This window comes from Mustela erminea, chromosome 1 (genome assembly GCF_009829155.1).
Source record: "Mustela erminea isolate mMusErm1 chromosome 1, mMusErm1.Pri, whole genome shotgun sequence".
NCBI lineage: Eukaryota > Metazoa > Chordata > Mammalia > Carnivora > Mustelidae > Mustela > Mustela erminea.
Window position 1 is genome coordinate 89,799,142 of NC_045614.1, and position 14,766 is coordinate 89,813,907.

At 41.1% G+C, this 14,766-nt stretch overlaps 1 protein-coding gene across 2 annotated transcripts in view; it reads right to left on the minus strand.

Annotated features, from left to right (window-relative positions):
- CPNE4 (copine 4) overlaps window positions 1–14,766 on the minus strand; it is a 468,028-nt gene that overhangs the window by 321,839 nt on the left and 131,423 nt on the right. For both annotated transcript variants that reach the window (XM_032333091.1, XM_032333096.1), the window contains exon 2: window positions 13,120–13,300. In XM_032333091.1, coding sequence (XP_032188982.1) covers window positions 13,120–13,300 — 181 coding nt within the window. The remainder of the gene's footprint in view (window positions 1–13,119; window positions 13,301–14,766) is intronic.

Genomic DNA, 14,766 nt, shown 5'->3' on the forward strand with positions numbered 1-14,766 from the left:
CTAAATGGGAATTAAGATTATAAATATGCCTATATTCCTCCTATCTACACCCGTTAGGGTAATCATAGGACCATGTAATAATGAGATGGGGCTTCTTAGTTAATCAACATATCCAGATATAGATTTTTTTTTAAACTGTGTGACAAACATTCTACATACTTCCTATGAAAAGGATGAGTTTCTGTCCTTGGCCTGAGACTGCCTATTCACGGAAGGCCACATGTAGATGCTCTAATCAGAAGTTCTAGCCTTTCATGAGAGTGAAGTCAGCTTCAGATGATTCGAAACCCCAGATTTAAATCACTGCCAGCCTTCCGGGCTTCCCTGCTGAGATCCTGAACTTTGTGGAACAGGAATAAGCCATCCTCACTGTGCCCGGTCTGGGGTCTCAACGCACAGAATACAGGATCTAAGGAAATCATTGTTTTAAGGTCTTAAATTTGGGGCTAATTGTTATGCAAGAATAGTCATTGGAACAAAATAGCTGAAGTAAATATCCAATAGGGACAAGCTTAAAATAGATTCCTCTGCCATAAATCCATTTCTCAGAAGCTGTTTTGAAATTGGTAGAATTGACCAAAGGAAGATTAAAAAGTCATCAGAATTTCTTGCTTCAACACACAGTTCCAAAGCTGTAATCTTTCAACAAGAAGAACTAGTCTTCACAATCAAGAAGAAAATATCTAAGACTAAATTCTCAGATGAGCGGAAGCTCTTGAAATATCAAGTGTTTGAAAACAGACTAGCCAAGATAGAAAGTTGAACATTTCAGAGCTTGACTCAAGATAAAATATTTAATTAGCCTATAGACTGACCCTGAGAACATCTGGAGTTTCCAGAAGGGAACATTTTTCTTGTCACTTCTTCCCTGAGACGGCCAAAAAGCGGGGACTAGTGTTGGCACAGAAGTAAAGATGGAAAGGTAAGGTTATCAGCATGGCCCCTCTGATTCCCGTCCACAGATTAGAGAGTGTGGACAAGTGGAATGAGTCTATCCATCTTCTTTGAAATGCAGGAAATGCAGGGGATAAAGGAAGCTCAGATAATTCCTGACCAGGGGAGCCAAAAACGAATCGATCAAAGTGGCTAGTCAGAGATTTGGCAGAAACTTAAAGACCCCAGTGAACTTTTTCACTGAAAGTTCTCATGTTTTATACAGACATAGGGGACCAAGAATTCTTGTTGGGCTGGATGGCAGGCAAAAAACTTACCCCTGGCATTAAACACACCTTGAAGTAGGCATTACCTGATAATATCTTCCATAGACTGAGCACTAAGTGATGTGCTAATCACATTAGTTTTGCATACATTATCTCCTTTAAACCTTATGGCATTTAATATTTATTAAGTATTCACTATGACCCAGGTACTATGTTAAGCAATTCTTATGCATCATCTCATTTCATCCTTATAATAAACCCACAGAATGGGGTTTTGTTGTTGCTGTCTCTGTGTCACAGATGTTGAAAACACAGGCCCAGGGGAGCAGAGGCATTTGCATAAGGTTACGTGGATAACCCAAGTGGTCTGATTTCAGGGTGGATAGAGTCAGCCACTTCACTGTCCTGCCAGCCAATTGTGTAATCCCGACAACAACCTTTTAGACAGACACAGGGCAGTAGGAGAGGCTCAGAGATGTTAGGTGACTTTCTAAGGTCACACAGTTAACCTGTGCTGGACCTCACGGTCCTGTTTCCAAACTGACTTCAGATCAAGCCTGGCTGCTATGGCAGCTTCCTAAGTTGTCAGCCATAGGGATTTCATGTTGATGGGAAGCCTGGTGAATCTCAGCATTAATAATTTAGTTTGATTCTGAGCTAAACCAGCTCCGGGCCTATTTTTCTTCTTATAGGACTCTTTCTCTGACTTTTTAAATGCTTTTTAGTTATAGAACCATATTTTCCTCTTTCAAAAATCTTACACAGAACCCCAATATACTTAAAAGTTGAAGGTGATATTTTTATTTATATAAATATATTTTCTAAGTGGCAGTCTCTGTCACTTACTGCTGTGTCAGTCAGTTGCAACACAATCTGAGAGTTAGTGGTTGCTGATGTGTTGAAATTTAACTATGTTGTTTCCCCCATATATTTTGTTTTATTTTAAGATTTTATTTATTTATTTGAGAGAGAGAGTGAGTGAGAGAGAACATGAAAGGGAGAAGGGTGAGAAGGAGAAGCAGTCTTCCCACTGAGTAGGGAGCCTGAAGTGGGGCTCAGTTTCAGGACTCTGGGATCATGATCTGAGCCAAAGGCAGAAGCTTAACTGACTAAGCCACCCAGGTGCTCCCTGTTATATATTTTAAATATTAACAAATATTCTAGGAAATGTTCTATATCTTGATTGGGAAGGTGGTTTCCCAAGGGTGTATCTATTTGTCAAAACTCATCCAACTACACATCCAAAATGGATGCCTCTGGTTGCATTTTATACACAAATTGCCTCATCAGAGTTGAGAAGCAAAAAGTTACATTTACATTTATATTTCAAACAAATGTTTGCAGTACCTCCAAAATAGCGAGCCCCACCTCTCCTGAACATTATTTATAAGTCTTCAAAACAAACAGTGCAGTGACTCAGAAAGGGGAAGTTCAGAATTATTTGTGTCCTAAGGCTCAGATAAAGGCACTGAAGAACTTCAATCTCATTCCAGGAATTTCTATGGCTTTAAAAAAACAAAAACAAAAACAAAAACAAAACATTTAGGATGCCTGGGTGGCTCAGTCATGAAGCATCTCTCTTTGGCTCAGGTCATGATCCCAGTGTCCTGGGATTGAGACCCACATCGGACTCTCTGCTCAGCGGGAAGCCTGCTTCTCCCTCTCTGGCTTCCCCTGCTTATGTTCCCTCTCTCACTGTCTCTCGCTCTCTCTGTCAGATACATAAATAAAAACCTTTAAAAAAAATTAATTCCTGGAAGCCAACAAGAAAAACTTGCTACCTCATCTATACTCAGGTAGATTTTGAAGCACACAGAGGACAAAATGAGGTGGAAGAAAGCTGTGTTTTCACATAATTTACTGTTTCCCATATTGTTCAGGAGGAGGATAAATCTAGAGGGAGCCTGGAGTGGAGGAGAGAAGACAAAGGGAGACCCCCTTCTCCAACACTAATCACAGATACAGTTCTCCTTGGCCCTCTCCACTTCACTCTCCTCAGAGGAAGAAAAGGGGAGAGGAGAAAAGAAGAGGAACCGAAAGAAGTTTACAACCAAAAAGATGTGAGGAAGGAAACAGATGAGCAGAGCCTGGAAATAAACTACTCCATTGTCCTCATCCCTGAATAGCTGGAAATGTCCTTCAGGCATCATCTCAAGACTCCATTCAACACTGTCACAACGCTGCCTGTACAGTTGACCTACAAACACATAAAGAAAATCCTTTTAAATCAAACTTCTTTCCTCAGGCACCAATAATCCCACTTCCATGTAAAAAGAATAAGCCTAATGGTATAGGTGAGTTCTAACAAGCTGAGTTCTTACTCTCCTGAATAAGAACTCGATGCTCCTCAAAAATCCAAGGGTCTTTGGAGGGTGAACATGGGGGAAAGGAGCATGGAAATGAAATCCCTCTATTTACTGAATGACAAGCATCTATTGTGTCAGAAATTGTGGTAGACACTAGGGATAAAAAATAATAAAATGGGGGCACCTGGGTGGCTCAGTGGGTTAAAGCCTCTGCCTTCGGCTCAGGTCATGATCTCGGGGTCCTGGGATCGAGCCCCGCATCGGGCTCTCTGCTCAGCGGAGAGCCTGCTTCCTCCTCTCTCTCTCTGCCTGCCTCTCTGCCTACTTGTAATCTCTGCCTGTCAAATAAATAAATAAGTAAATAAATAAATAAATATAATAAAATGGTTGCAGCTTTTGTGTCCCAGTATTTACTTCTCCAGTGACCTCCAGATATGTCTCTACTGCTCTGCCTCTAGTCCCATTCTCTTTTAATTGCATCAGTCCTCAGAAAATTTGAGGACCAAATAACACATCCTTATTTAGAAACTAATTCTCGAAAAATGACTAATGGTCCATAATCATAGCACTTATTGAGTACTAACTCTATTGCATCAGGTGCTATTGTAAGCATTCTATAAGCACTGAATCATGTAATCCCTCTAATGGCAGGTAGGTACCATTAGGATACCCATTTTATAGGTGAAACTGAGACACAAAATGGTTTGAGTAGTTTGCCCTTGGCATAGCTAACGATGGCTGGGCTAGGACTTCAATCTAGATAGTCTGGCTCAAGAGCCTGAGCTCAGGACCCCTATGCCATGCACCACTGGGAACATTTAGGAAGTCAGGCTAAAATCATATAACTTGGGGGATGAGGAGAATGTTTCAAGTATTTACCAAAACAAACTTAATTTGTTTTTTAAAAAAATGCAAAGAGTTTTAAATGAATTATTGGATTCTCTGAGAAGAGGAAAACATGTTCATCTTATTTTTAAAAGATTTTATTTATTTATTTATTTATTCATTCATTCATTCATTTAGAGTGCACATGAGTGGGGAGGAAGGGCCTAGGAAGAGGGAGAGGGAGAATCTCAAGCAGACTCCACACTGAGCAAGGAGCCTGAGGCAGGGTTCAATTTCTGGACCCTGAGACCATGACCTGAGCTGAAATCAAGAGTCACTCAACTGACTAAGCCATGAGGTACCCCAAACATATTCATTTTGAATGATCAGTAGCATTATATGGGGTTACTCCACCTCCACAGAGGCCAGGATGAGAGAGGCACAGAGTCATGGCATGGGCACTGGAGATACAAAGACCTGTACTTTCCTACATGTCAGTTTCCTTACCTGTAAAATGGGTAAGCACAGCCTCCATCTTCTAACACTGTCATGAGGATTATATGAATATGCATGTAAAGACATGGCACATGGTAGACACTTGGAGAATGGTACTCATTCTCGGAGAAGGGTAGTGAAGGACAGTAGTGGCATAATTTCTGGAGTCAGTCAGTCTGGGTTCAATTTGTTATGGCTCTTCCATTTACCACTTGGGTGACCCAAATTACTTAATTCTTCTGTGCCTCTCTATAAAATACACATGGAGCCCAAACTGTAAGGTTGTCTTGGTAATTATATACAATGACACACATAAAGTCCTTCGGAGATTACGTGATACAGCATATAAATACTCTCAACATATTTTAAGGTATCATCATTAATAAACCACCATTACAGTTAAGAAAAAAGAGTAAATGGATTGAAATTACAAAGGAAATATGATTTTCTTAAGAAGATGATTATCAGCAGTGAGTCTAGTTAATCATTAAAATAGGAACCCAGGAACCATGTTGAAAACATCTACTTGGAGATGCTGAAGGTGGTTTAAGCTAGAGGCAGAGAACTCTAAATCAGAAATGCTTCCTGAAGCTCTTTCCTTGAACTGCAATTTCATCTTCCAAATACTTATCATGAGACTCAAGATACCTTATAAAAACCATGTTGACCAATGCTCCATCTGAATGTCCAGAGTGTGGCTTACCAGTTCCTCAAGCTAAGGAGGCAATGAAGCCCATGTCATGGCACTTTCCTCTCTTCGGGAGGCCAGTCATTATCCTTTCAGCTGATAAATCATCTCCAAACACTTAAAGGAATTAATAGTCAACATAAGATTTCAGTTCAAATTGTTCTTTCCTCATTGGCAGCCCCAATTTCCCATCGTATGCGATTCCACTCTCAGACATCATGGCATTGACAATTTTGAGATGTCACTGATAAGTAAGCCTCTTAGCATCTTATGAAATGCAGTTTCCTTCTTTTGCTTTACTCAAGGGCATCACTTACAGAGCGCACGTCAGGCAACTGCAGTCTCTGGTCAAAGGGATGGGACCTTGGGTAGCAGGGGGGAAATATTTTTTGATTCTACTGTTTCATTTTGTTTTCTATACAGTGCTTCAAGTAAGGTTCCTAATATCACCTTTGTAAAGGAAAAAAATTATTCTTATTAAGGACGTGTTAAGGGGGAGGTAGAAAGCAGCATCCAAGTTTTCCCAAATGGGAGTTTGATGTGAAACCACAGGGAAAACGTTGTGAACAACTGAAGAAAACTGGTGTTTTTTATCATCTGTCATGCTAGGTGTTAGCCACTGAAACGCTGCAAGTCAGTGAAGTGTGAACAGAAAATCTTTCGAGAAAGGAGGTTGTTTGTGATATCCAGAAGGAATGCTTTAATTGACTTAATTTTTCATTTCTCAGCTCTTGTCTCTGTCCATAGTTGAGAGGTTAAATATGTTTCAGAGACCAAGCCCAGGGAAGTGCAGGAGTGTAGCCTAAACTCAAATACCCCTAGGGGCCACGCTAGTAGGCCAAGTGTGTGGGTCAGGCCAGCCAGCAGGAAGCACCAGGACAAACTCATAGTCTGGATATGGGTAGGGGCTACCCACGTCCAGCTCGCTGCTATACAAAGTGTAAAGATTCCATGTTGCCAGGTTTTCTGATTACTCACAGAAACCAGAAATCTGGAGTTTTATGAAAAAATATCCTGAGCTTTAGGTTTTGTCAAATGGTACCGACTTGCTTGAACACCATAAAGGCCAAACAAAGTATGTATGGGACTAGACAGAAGACTTCAGGTTCAAGTTTATAACCTCTGGTAAGATGAAAAAAATATAGATTGATTCAACCAGATTCCAAATTTACAATTTACTAGCTGTATGGCCTGGGGTGATTCATTAATTCTGCTCAGCCTCAGTTTCCTTACCTGGTTATTAAAGTCTCCCTTCCAGGGTGATTGTGAGGATTAGAAAGAATATATGTAAAATGGCACATTTACTAGCTGGTATCAACATATATAGATAGCTATTTTCTTTTGTTATCACCCAAATGTTTGTATTTGACCCATTTTCATAAAATTCTAGCATTCTGGAGCAATAGAAAATTGATCATCTCTGTTACAGGTTACAGGTAAAACTACTATTTTGGGCTTCATCTTCCTGGTTCCTACACAAAAGAGTGATGGCTCACTACTGTCCCAAGCATGAAAAAGACTTACTCCACAGAATTCTTCTGTGAGCCCTCCAGCCAAAAGTGAACTTCTGAAAAAGTTCACATATATTCATTTGGGAGTGGGCAAGCTCACCACCATGGACTCATAGTTCCCCTTGTATGCTGTTAGCAGGGACGTCAGATCATAGGACAACCATACCCAACATCTGGGTGGGCTGGGAGTGGGCAGAAAGGATGGAAAATAAGGAGAGATGAAAGAGCAATGTATTTTTATCCCCACTCCACATAAAAGTAGCCTATGCACCCTTGAGATGGTCTGCTGTAAAATAAATCCTGATGGTTGTTTTGCTTTGCTTTGTTTTTGTTTTTTTGGCAAAACAGGTGCCTGATTTAAGCTTCCATTGTTGAGGCTTTCAGAAAACTTTGTTTTTTAATGACACAGAGGGAGAGAGAGAGAGAAAGCAAAAGCAGGGGAAGCTGCAGGCAGAGGGAGAGAGAGAAGCAGGCTTCCAACCAAGCAGGGAGCCAGACATGGGCTCGATCTGCGGACCCTGGGATCATGACCTGAGTGGAAGGCAAACACTTAACTGGCTGAGCCACCCAGGTGCCCCTTGTTGAGGCTTTCAAAGAGGCATCCATCTCAAAGAGGACTATCTCAAATACACACATAGCCAGCCACAGGACTTCATAAAAAGCCAGGGTACCTTCCTATACAGATGTTCTTTTGTTTCAGAAATTCTGGATTGATTTTGAAAACTGAGCATTTGCGCCCCTTGTTTTATCCTTCCTGTACTTTAAATTCCCGTTCTTACATTTTAAATTCATCAGTAAAAAGTGAGCCTGCCAAACTCTAGGTCCCTACCCTCCACCCCAATAAAATCAGAACCCTAGGCCTGTGTGCACACTCCCTCTCTTTCATTCTAGCCAAGACCTCACTTTGTGGCCCCAGGTGTGCTAGCTAATTTCCAGGTCCTGTAAAAAATAAACCTTTATTTTTTCAAAGTTTCCTGATGTTATTGCTGAAAGACATCTAACAGTCATCATAAGAACCACAAGTGCGGGTCCACCCACAAGATTGGTTATAGATAGGCTGAGATGCCATAAACCATCTGCCCACCACACGTCCAGGGAAAGGAAGAGTTCATTTGTTTTGAGCCCTCTTTCTCAAGGTCATATGACCATCTGAACCTGTAAGACAGACTGAGTTCCTCCATGAGACTCTGAGGTCTTTGAGGGGTACAAACCATGTTCTCTCATGACACCCAATAAGTGTTGGAATTAATTTCAATGTCTGTAACACCTTTTCATGAAACTATTATAAGAAGCAAATGAAATAATATAGGTAGATAGCCTTTGTGAATACAACATATGGATATATTAGTGTAAGTAATAATAGATTGCATCAGAGTCCACTGATAACTCTCAGATATAACCACACTAATTACTACTACCAATTGCTATTATTACCAACAATCTACCAAAGCACATGATTCATATAACATGTTTTCATATGGAATTGATCCAATAGTAATTAGGTCTCAGAATTACTTAGAGCTTCCTATGGAGGAACTCAAGAACTGTGTATTAAAATTAAATGTAGTAAGTTTCCTTAACAAGGCTTTTAAGATAATAAGATTTCCATTATGGAGAATTGAAACAACAGCAACAACAACAAAACCAAAACCCTAAATGTAAAAATGGAATTAAAGGTGATTGGAGCAACATCTTAACAGCGTGGAAATAATTCAGCTTTTTCCAATGAAGATAAGTACATGCCATTTATAGGATTTCTGCCAAGGGCCATGGCATTGTGGGCTTAGCTCTGCCTCATGGAGGACACCCAATGTACCCAGGGGATACAGCATATGCTCTAGGAAACTGAACAAAAGTCTTTAGTTCACAAGGGACCTTGTCTTTTGAATCCCTGAGAAGTGTTAATTTTTATGATGCTTAGTTCCAAAAGTTAATGAACACATCAGTATTCACCGGAAGGTAGGAGGAAATTATTTCCACTCTTCATCGGAAAATGAAATGTGGTCTATATGCCATTACACTCTGCTGTACCATATACTATTGCTGTCATGTGGCCAGGAGATGGTGTGGGGAGGATTTTTTTTAAAGGGGTATGATTCCAAATTAGGGAAATTAAATGTTAAGTCTGAAACTCTCAGTTTCTAATGCATTTCCAACCTACAAGTGTCCTTTCCTTCCTTTCTGACAGTGAAAATCATGACCACTAAAGAAATACTGAAAGTTTCACCCAACGAGAACACCATCCCATCTCCATATTTTGGGAGGAGACAAAAGGATCCTCTCCGTCTTCTCACTCATCAGATATTCATCTCAAACTCTGCTGGTCCGAGAAGAGCAACAGTCTCTTGTGCATTACAGACCAATTGATTTCCAATATGTCAAAAACATAGATTTATCCTCACTGGCGCTTAATACTACTAGGAACACAGAAGGTCAGAATTACAGATCTTTTTGAGTCTAAAAATCAGGTTTACAGTTTCATGCTCACTTTAGAGGCCAATGTTCTCTTCCAGGGCTAACAGGCTACAGCCAACTAAAAAGCCAACAGTCCTCTCCATATGAGAAGGCCATCTAAAGGCAGTTCTAACTAACCAGTAATAACCTGAGCTGTAAACCAGGGCAAAATGGGACCCTCTCCTAGCTGCAAGTCCATTACAAAAGCACAGGCCAGCAATCACAAGTAATAAAAAGGAAATGTCAATCGGTATTTACATCTCCCCCAAAACCATTTGAATTGTAAAATTAAGAGCCTTCTTAACATTTTTACAGATTACCTTTCTTCTTCTCTCCAACCCAGCCAAATTCTCTAGCACACTAGAGACTCTGGAACCAGGCTGGCTATCTACATTTCAATTAACTTCAATTAACTGAAATTAATTATCTTAATAATTTTTGTTCCTCAGTTACACTAGCTACCTTTCAGGGGCTAGTGACTATCTCCCTGGACAGCACAGATGAAGAACATTTCTATTAATCCAGGGAGTTCTATCGGACAGTGCTGATCTAGAGTCTCTTCGCCAAACTTTTAAAATTCCCTCTGAAAGATAAGCTCACCCTGCTTTTCCCTCTCACCTCGACATAGCACCCACGCCCCAACAATCTCTTCATTATCCAAATAGTTTCGTCTCGCTCTCTCTTTTTTCTTCACTGAGGCAATTACCAGATTTCCCCACCAAGAAGACATGGGCCGAGCCAACATGAATTTTCTTCTGCAAGGCTTTCTCTCAGTTCTGTAGCAGTGTACGTAGGAATCTCTCTGTAAATCCAGACATGTTGTAAGGGGTAGACGCAGGAAAATGCATGCATCAATAAATGTCATGCCAGTGCACTGTCCATGTTTGCCAGCCTTCACTGAACATAGATAGTAGTAGCCGTATGCTTTAAATAGACTGTCGGATGTTTTTAACTTGTGACACAGGTGTGTTTCTAGCATAAGACCACTTGATGAATTTGTATTGAAAAGAAGGTGTTAGCAGTAAATAAATATGCTTTACTTGCTGAGAGGGAGAATGATTATTCAAGCCACTGTGAGTTGTCAAAAGTTTCCGTGCTGGTCATTTGCTTCTTTGCTCTCAAGAGCATTTTATACTCTTTCCCTGCAAACCTTGTCTATGGACTTCCATCAAGGTTCGATCAGTGGAAGACACAAATGGGATACACGAGAGCAAGAGGCAGGCAGATGCTAGGGTATCCTCACCTCCCTTTCAGGCAGCATTCTAGCATCATCCTCATCTCCATCTTTCACTCCTACCAGATAGGCATCCCCTTCCATGGATCCAGTTTGTGCTAGATGGCTGTTTGGTTCTGGTACTACTATCTCCTTCTTTGGCCCCTCTCACCCAGTGGTCTGTTGATACATATGCAACAGTTGGCTTTGGGTGGGAGGTAAGCCCTGATTTGAAATGTCAGCCAATGTATGTGGTAGGGATACCCACATCAAAACTGCCTGCAAAGTTCCCGAATACTTAAGAGTCAGCTTTCACAAGCCTATACAAGCTGGCCTCAGCTCTCTACTACCACACCCTAAGCAAAGTAACAGACTCCTGTCATTGATGCCTGGGTTCCCACACTGTCGCTATTTAATCCCTCAGCATTTCCAACTCCTTCATTACTAATTCCCTGAACTAAATCCTTCATTAGCTACCTGGCAGGGGCTGTGTTTCTCTAACTGTATCCTGAATATACATTGTTAAAAGAGTGTAAAGTATATTACGGAAGTGTTTCTCAAAGTGCCAAGATTATAAATCAGCCTATATCACTTCATATGCTGGACGTTTAACTTTTTTAAAGAGTAAGACTTTTTGAATGAAGGAAGCAGTGAATCAATTTACATCGGGGGCACCAGTTTCTTATCTGTGCACCGGTAACAAAGAGTTTATGAGCTGGTAGTTATACGCAAACCACACTTTGAGTAACACTTAATAGAGCACTCTCGAAAAACAACATGACGATATGTACCAAAAGCCCCCAGAGTTTCCTATCCTTTGTATCTGTTCTTCTACTTCGACAATGTTTCCTAGGAACTCATTCAAATAGTAGGGAGAAGTCTTATGCACAAAGACGTCCACCGCAGTTTAAAATAGGGTATTTTTGGAAGCAACTTCCACGTGAAAAAGCAAGAAAATTATAAATAAATTCATGTGGTGGGATACTATGCAACTTTAAAAATTATAATCATGAATATCACAGCAATATAGAAAAATATACTACTAGGTCATAAAATGAGGGAATAAAATTTTATATGCATGTTAAGAATCATGTAAAAATATGAACTCCAGAAGGAAAAGACCTATATACAAATAATAGTTGACTTAGGTAAAGGGGGCATTAGGAGATGAATTCTTTCTAATTTCTTTCCTCTTATTTTCAAGGAGTGATTTTCTTCTAATGCAAGCTGCCATTTCACTCTGATAAATAAAAAATAAAAAAACAATAAAACACACGTCAACAAAGTCAGCGAGACTATTTGGAAGGAAAAAAATATATTACACATTAAGATACCTGTGAATGCTATTTAATGTTTACAATATAAGCCCTAAATAAGTCTGAAGTTAAAGACCTATGATGACGCATTGCCCCAAGCAAGTTGCCTTGACCTGAACTTCATCTACTCACCCACCAAACACACTGCCTCTCAGGCCTCTGGAGCTTCCTTTCTTCTGTGGTATGGAAGAGTTGACCCCCTAGAACAGCATTTTCCAGCTATTTGCAAACAGGTGGGAGAAGTATTGAAGACTTGAGGAGTTTGCTGTCAGGGACGCAAAACAGGTGGCTCTCTACTACTGCTCTGCTCAGCATGGCTTCAAATCCCTTCTCCAAATTCCAGTACCTCATGCCCTTTGAGGTGATAATACTTCTCCATCAGCTGCTCCTGCTCCTCCTAATCCCACCATCCACCTCAGAACAGAGCTTTGCTCACTCAGACGAGATACCCAAAAGCAAACAAAAAACGAAAATAAAAACAAAAACAAAACAGAAAAAACCTAGTCCTCATCTGATCTGTTTTGATGTTTAAATCAATGTGCAAAAGCCAAGGGCAGAATTCAACCTGCAATATCTCCACACAAACCACCAAGAGCACACACACTGGCACTCACGATAAGGATAAAATAGCAATTCAGAGTTCAAGCTCTGGAGCCCAACAGCCTGTGTGTAAATGTTAGGTTTTCCGTTCACAAGCTGAATGATCTTGAGCAAATCCTTTACCTTTCAGTGTTTCCTCATCTATCTCTGTTCCTCAGAGGATTGTCGTGAGGACCAACTTAGTTATTTTACATACAGTACTTAAAACGGTGCCAGACCCTTGGTGAGCCCCCAGGAGAATGTAGTTAATATTGAGTTTTCATTTCCAAAAATAAATGTTGTAAGATGTGGCCTCTACAAGGCAATCCTCTTCACCCTTCCCAGGGTTACTACACCCACAGTGAGCACACAGAGTAAGGGTAAATGTCAAAATACCCAGGGCTTTAAAACCACCGCATCCAAACATCACGATACAAGCAGAAATGTGATCATAATCATTTCAAGAATATTCTGTCTCATCCAAACAAACCATCCGAAGACAGGAAATGCAAAAACATTTCTGAATCGATGCCCCCAGCCATGCTTCTGTCCATTTCCTTGGACATGCCTACCTCAAACCACTGCCCGTGGGACTGCATCTTGAGGATGACACAGGGGTCTGGTTTGGAAAGAGCATCTCTGTCAGAAATGCCTTTGCAGGCCACACGCAGCTCAACTTTGGTCAGGCAGGGGCTGTTAAAGATTCCCAGCGTATTGGCAGCAGACTCGTAAATGTTGCTCATCTTCTTCATTCTGTGTCAGGCAAGAAAGAGGAAAAAAGACACACCAGTCACCATGGTATTTGTCAAAGGAGAAAGCCTTCTGATCACCTTTCAGGATATTGTTCAACAAACAACTTCAAATCCTGAATTACTTATTATTTCACTTTCTACCCCAGTGGCACAGTTCCAGTGAAACAAACAAATAAAACCAAAGAAACAACGAGAAACCCCAACAGGTGCTGGTGTGCTTGGCTAAGAAGGCAATTTTTCTATACGATTTGCATACATTTGCATAGTAAAATTCTTAGTTTGTGAAATAAAATTAATCAATTAGCGCAAACTGTAATCCAGCTCTATATTAAGTGCATGGCTTGTGTGAAATCTTACAGATTTGTTGGCTAGTCAATATAATCACATTCCAAGTTTCTAAGACTCCCTAAAAATCCAGTTCTCCTCTTCCTTTTATGTGATGGCACAGAGAAGAATGTTGTCCTGCCTGAAGACATCTTCTCAGCTTCCCTTTATTTTTTATCTTTAAGATTTTATTTATTTATTTGACAGGCAGAGATCACAAGTAGGCAGGGAGGCAGGCAGAGAGAGAGAGAGGAGGAAGCAGGCTCCCCACAGAGCAGAGACCCCAATGTGGAGCTCGATCCCAGGACACTGGGATCATGACCTGAGCCGAAGGCAGAGGCTTAACCCACTGAGCCACCTAGGTGCCCCCCAGCTTCCCTTTCTTAACCCTGGCCCACCATCTCAAGATGCCAACAGCCAGCAAGCTCCAGGAAAGAGGCCCAGAATCAGATTTTCTGCCCCAAGTGTGGAAGTCCATCCTCAGCTTTCCTCCCTCTTACCTGCCACATCAGGATTCAGAATCTAAAAGGGGAAGGAATGGGGGAGACTCTGTAAGAGGAAAGACACAGCCTCTGATTCTGAACTCTCGGAAACAGCAGTCATAATAAGCACTGCAGTCCCCCTTCCCATCTCCACGTGATAATACTTTGAATCATGCAGGCCTGGGCTATGGGCATCCCCCCCAAGGCCACCAACACTCTTCTCCTTCTTTTAGGAGGACTGGACCTGTGAGGACACTGGAAGATTCTCCCAGGCGTGAAATTCAATATCCTCCTTATGGAAATCTGTTTCTTTGTAGATATCTTAGAAAAATGGCAATGGCTTCCTCAACCTCACACAGCGTCAGGGCTGTGGAATTTCTTCATCTATAAAGTGGGGGTAATCCCTCTCTTCCTTCCCTTCTCCACAAATATTCAGTAGGTTTCCCCTTGGTACTCAGCACCATACTAGGTTCAAGTACACTTCTTTCACAAGGTGATGGATGTTCCTCAGCATTACACACCCACTCCCCAACTGGTCTCTCCAAACTTAGCTGCCAGCTCCAAGCCTTTTCCAATCTGACAATGCCCCTCACTCATGGCAGATGGCACCCAACCTTCTCTCCCAATGGTCTTTCACAAAGCTCTCCACTCTTGCTCTGCA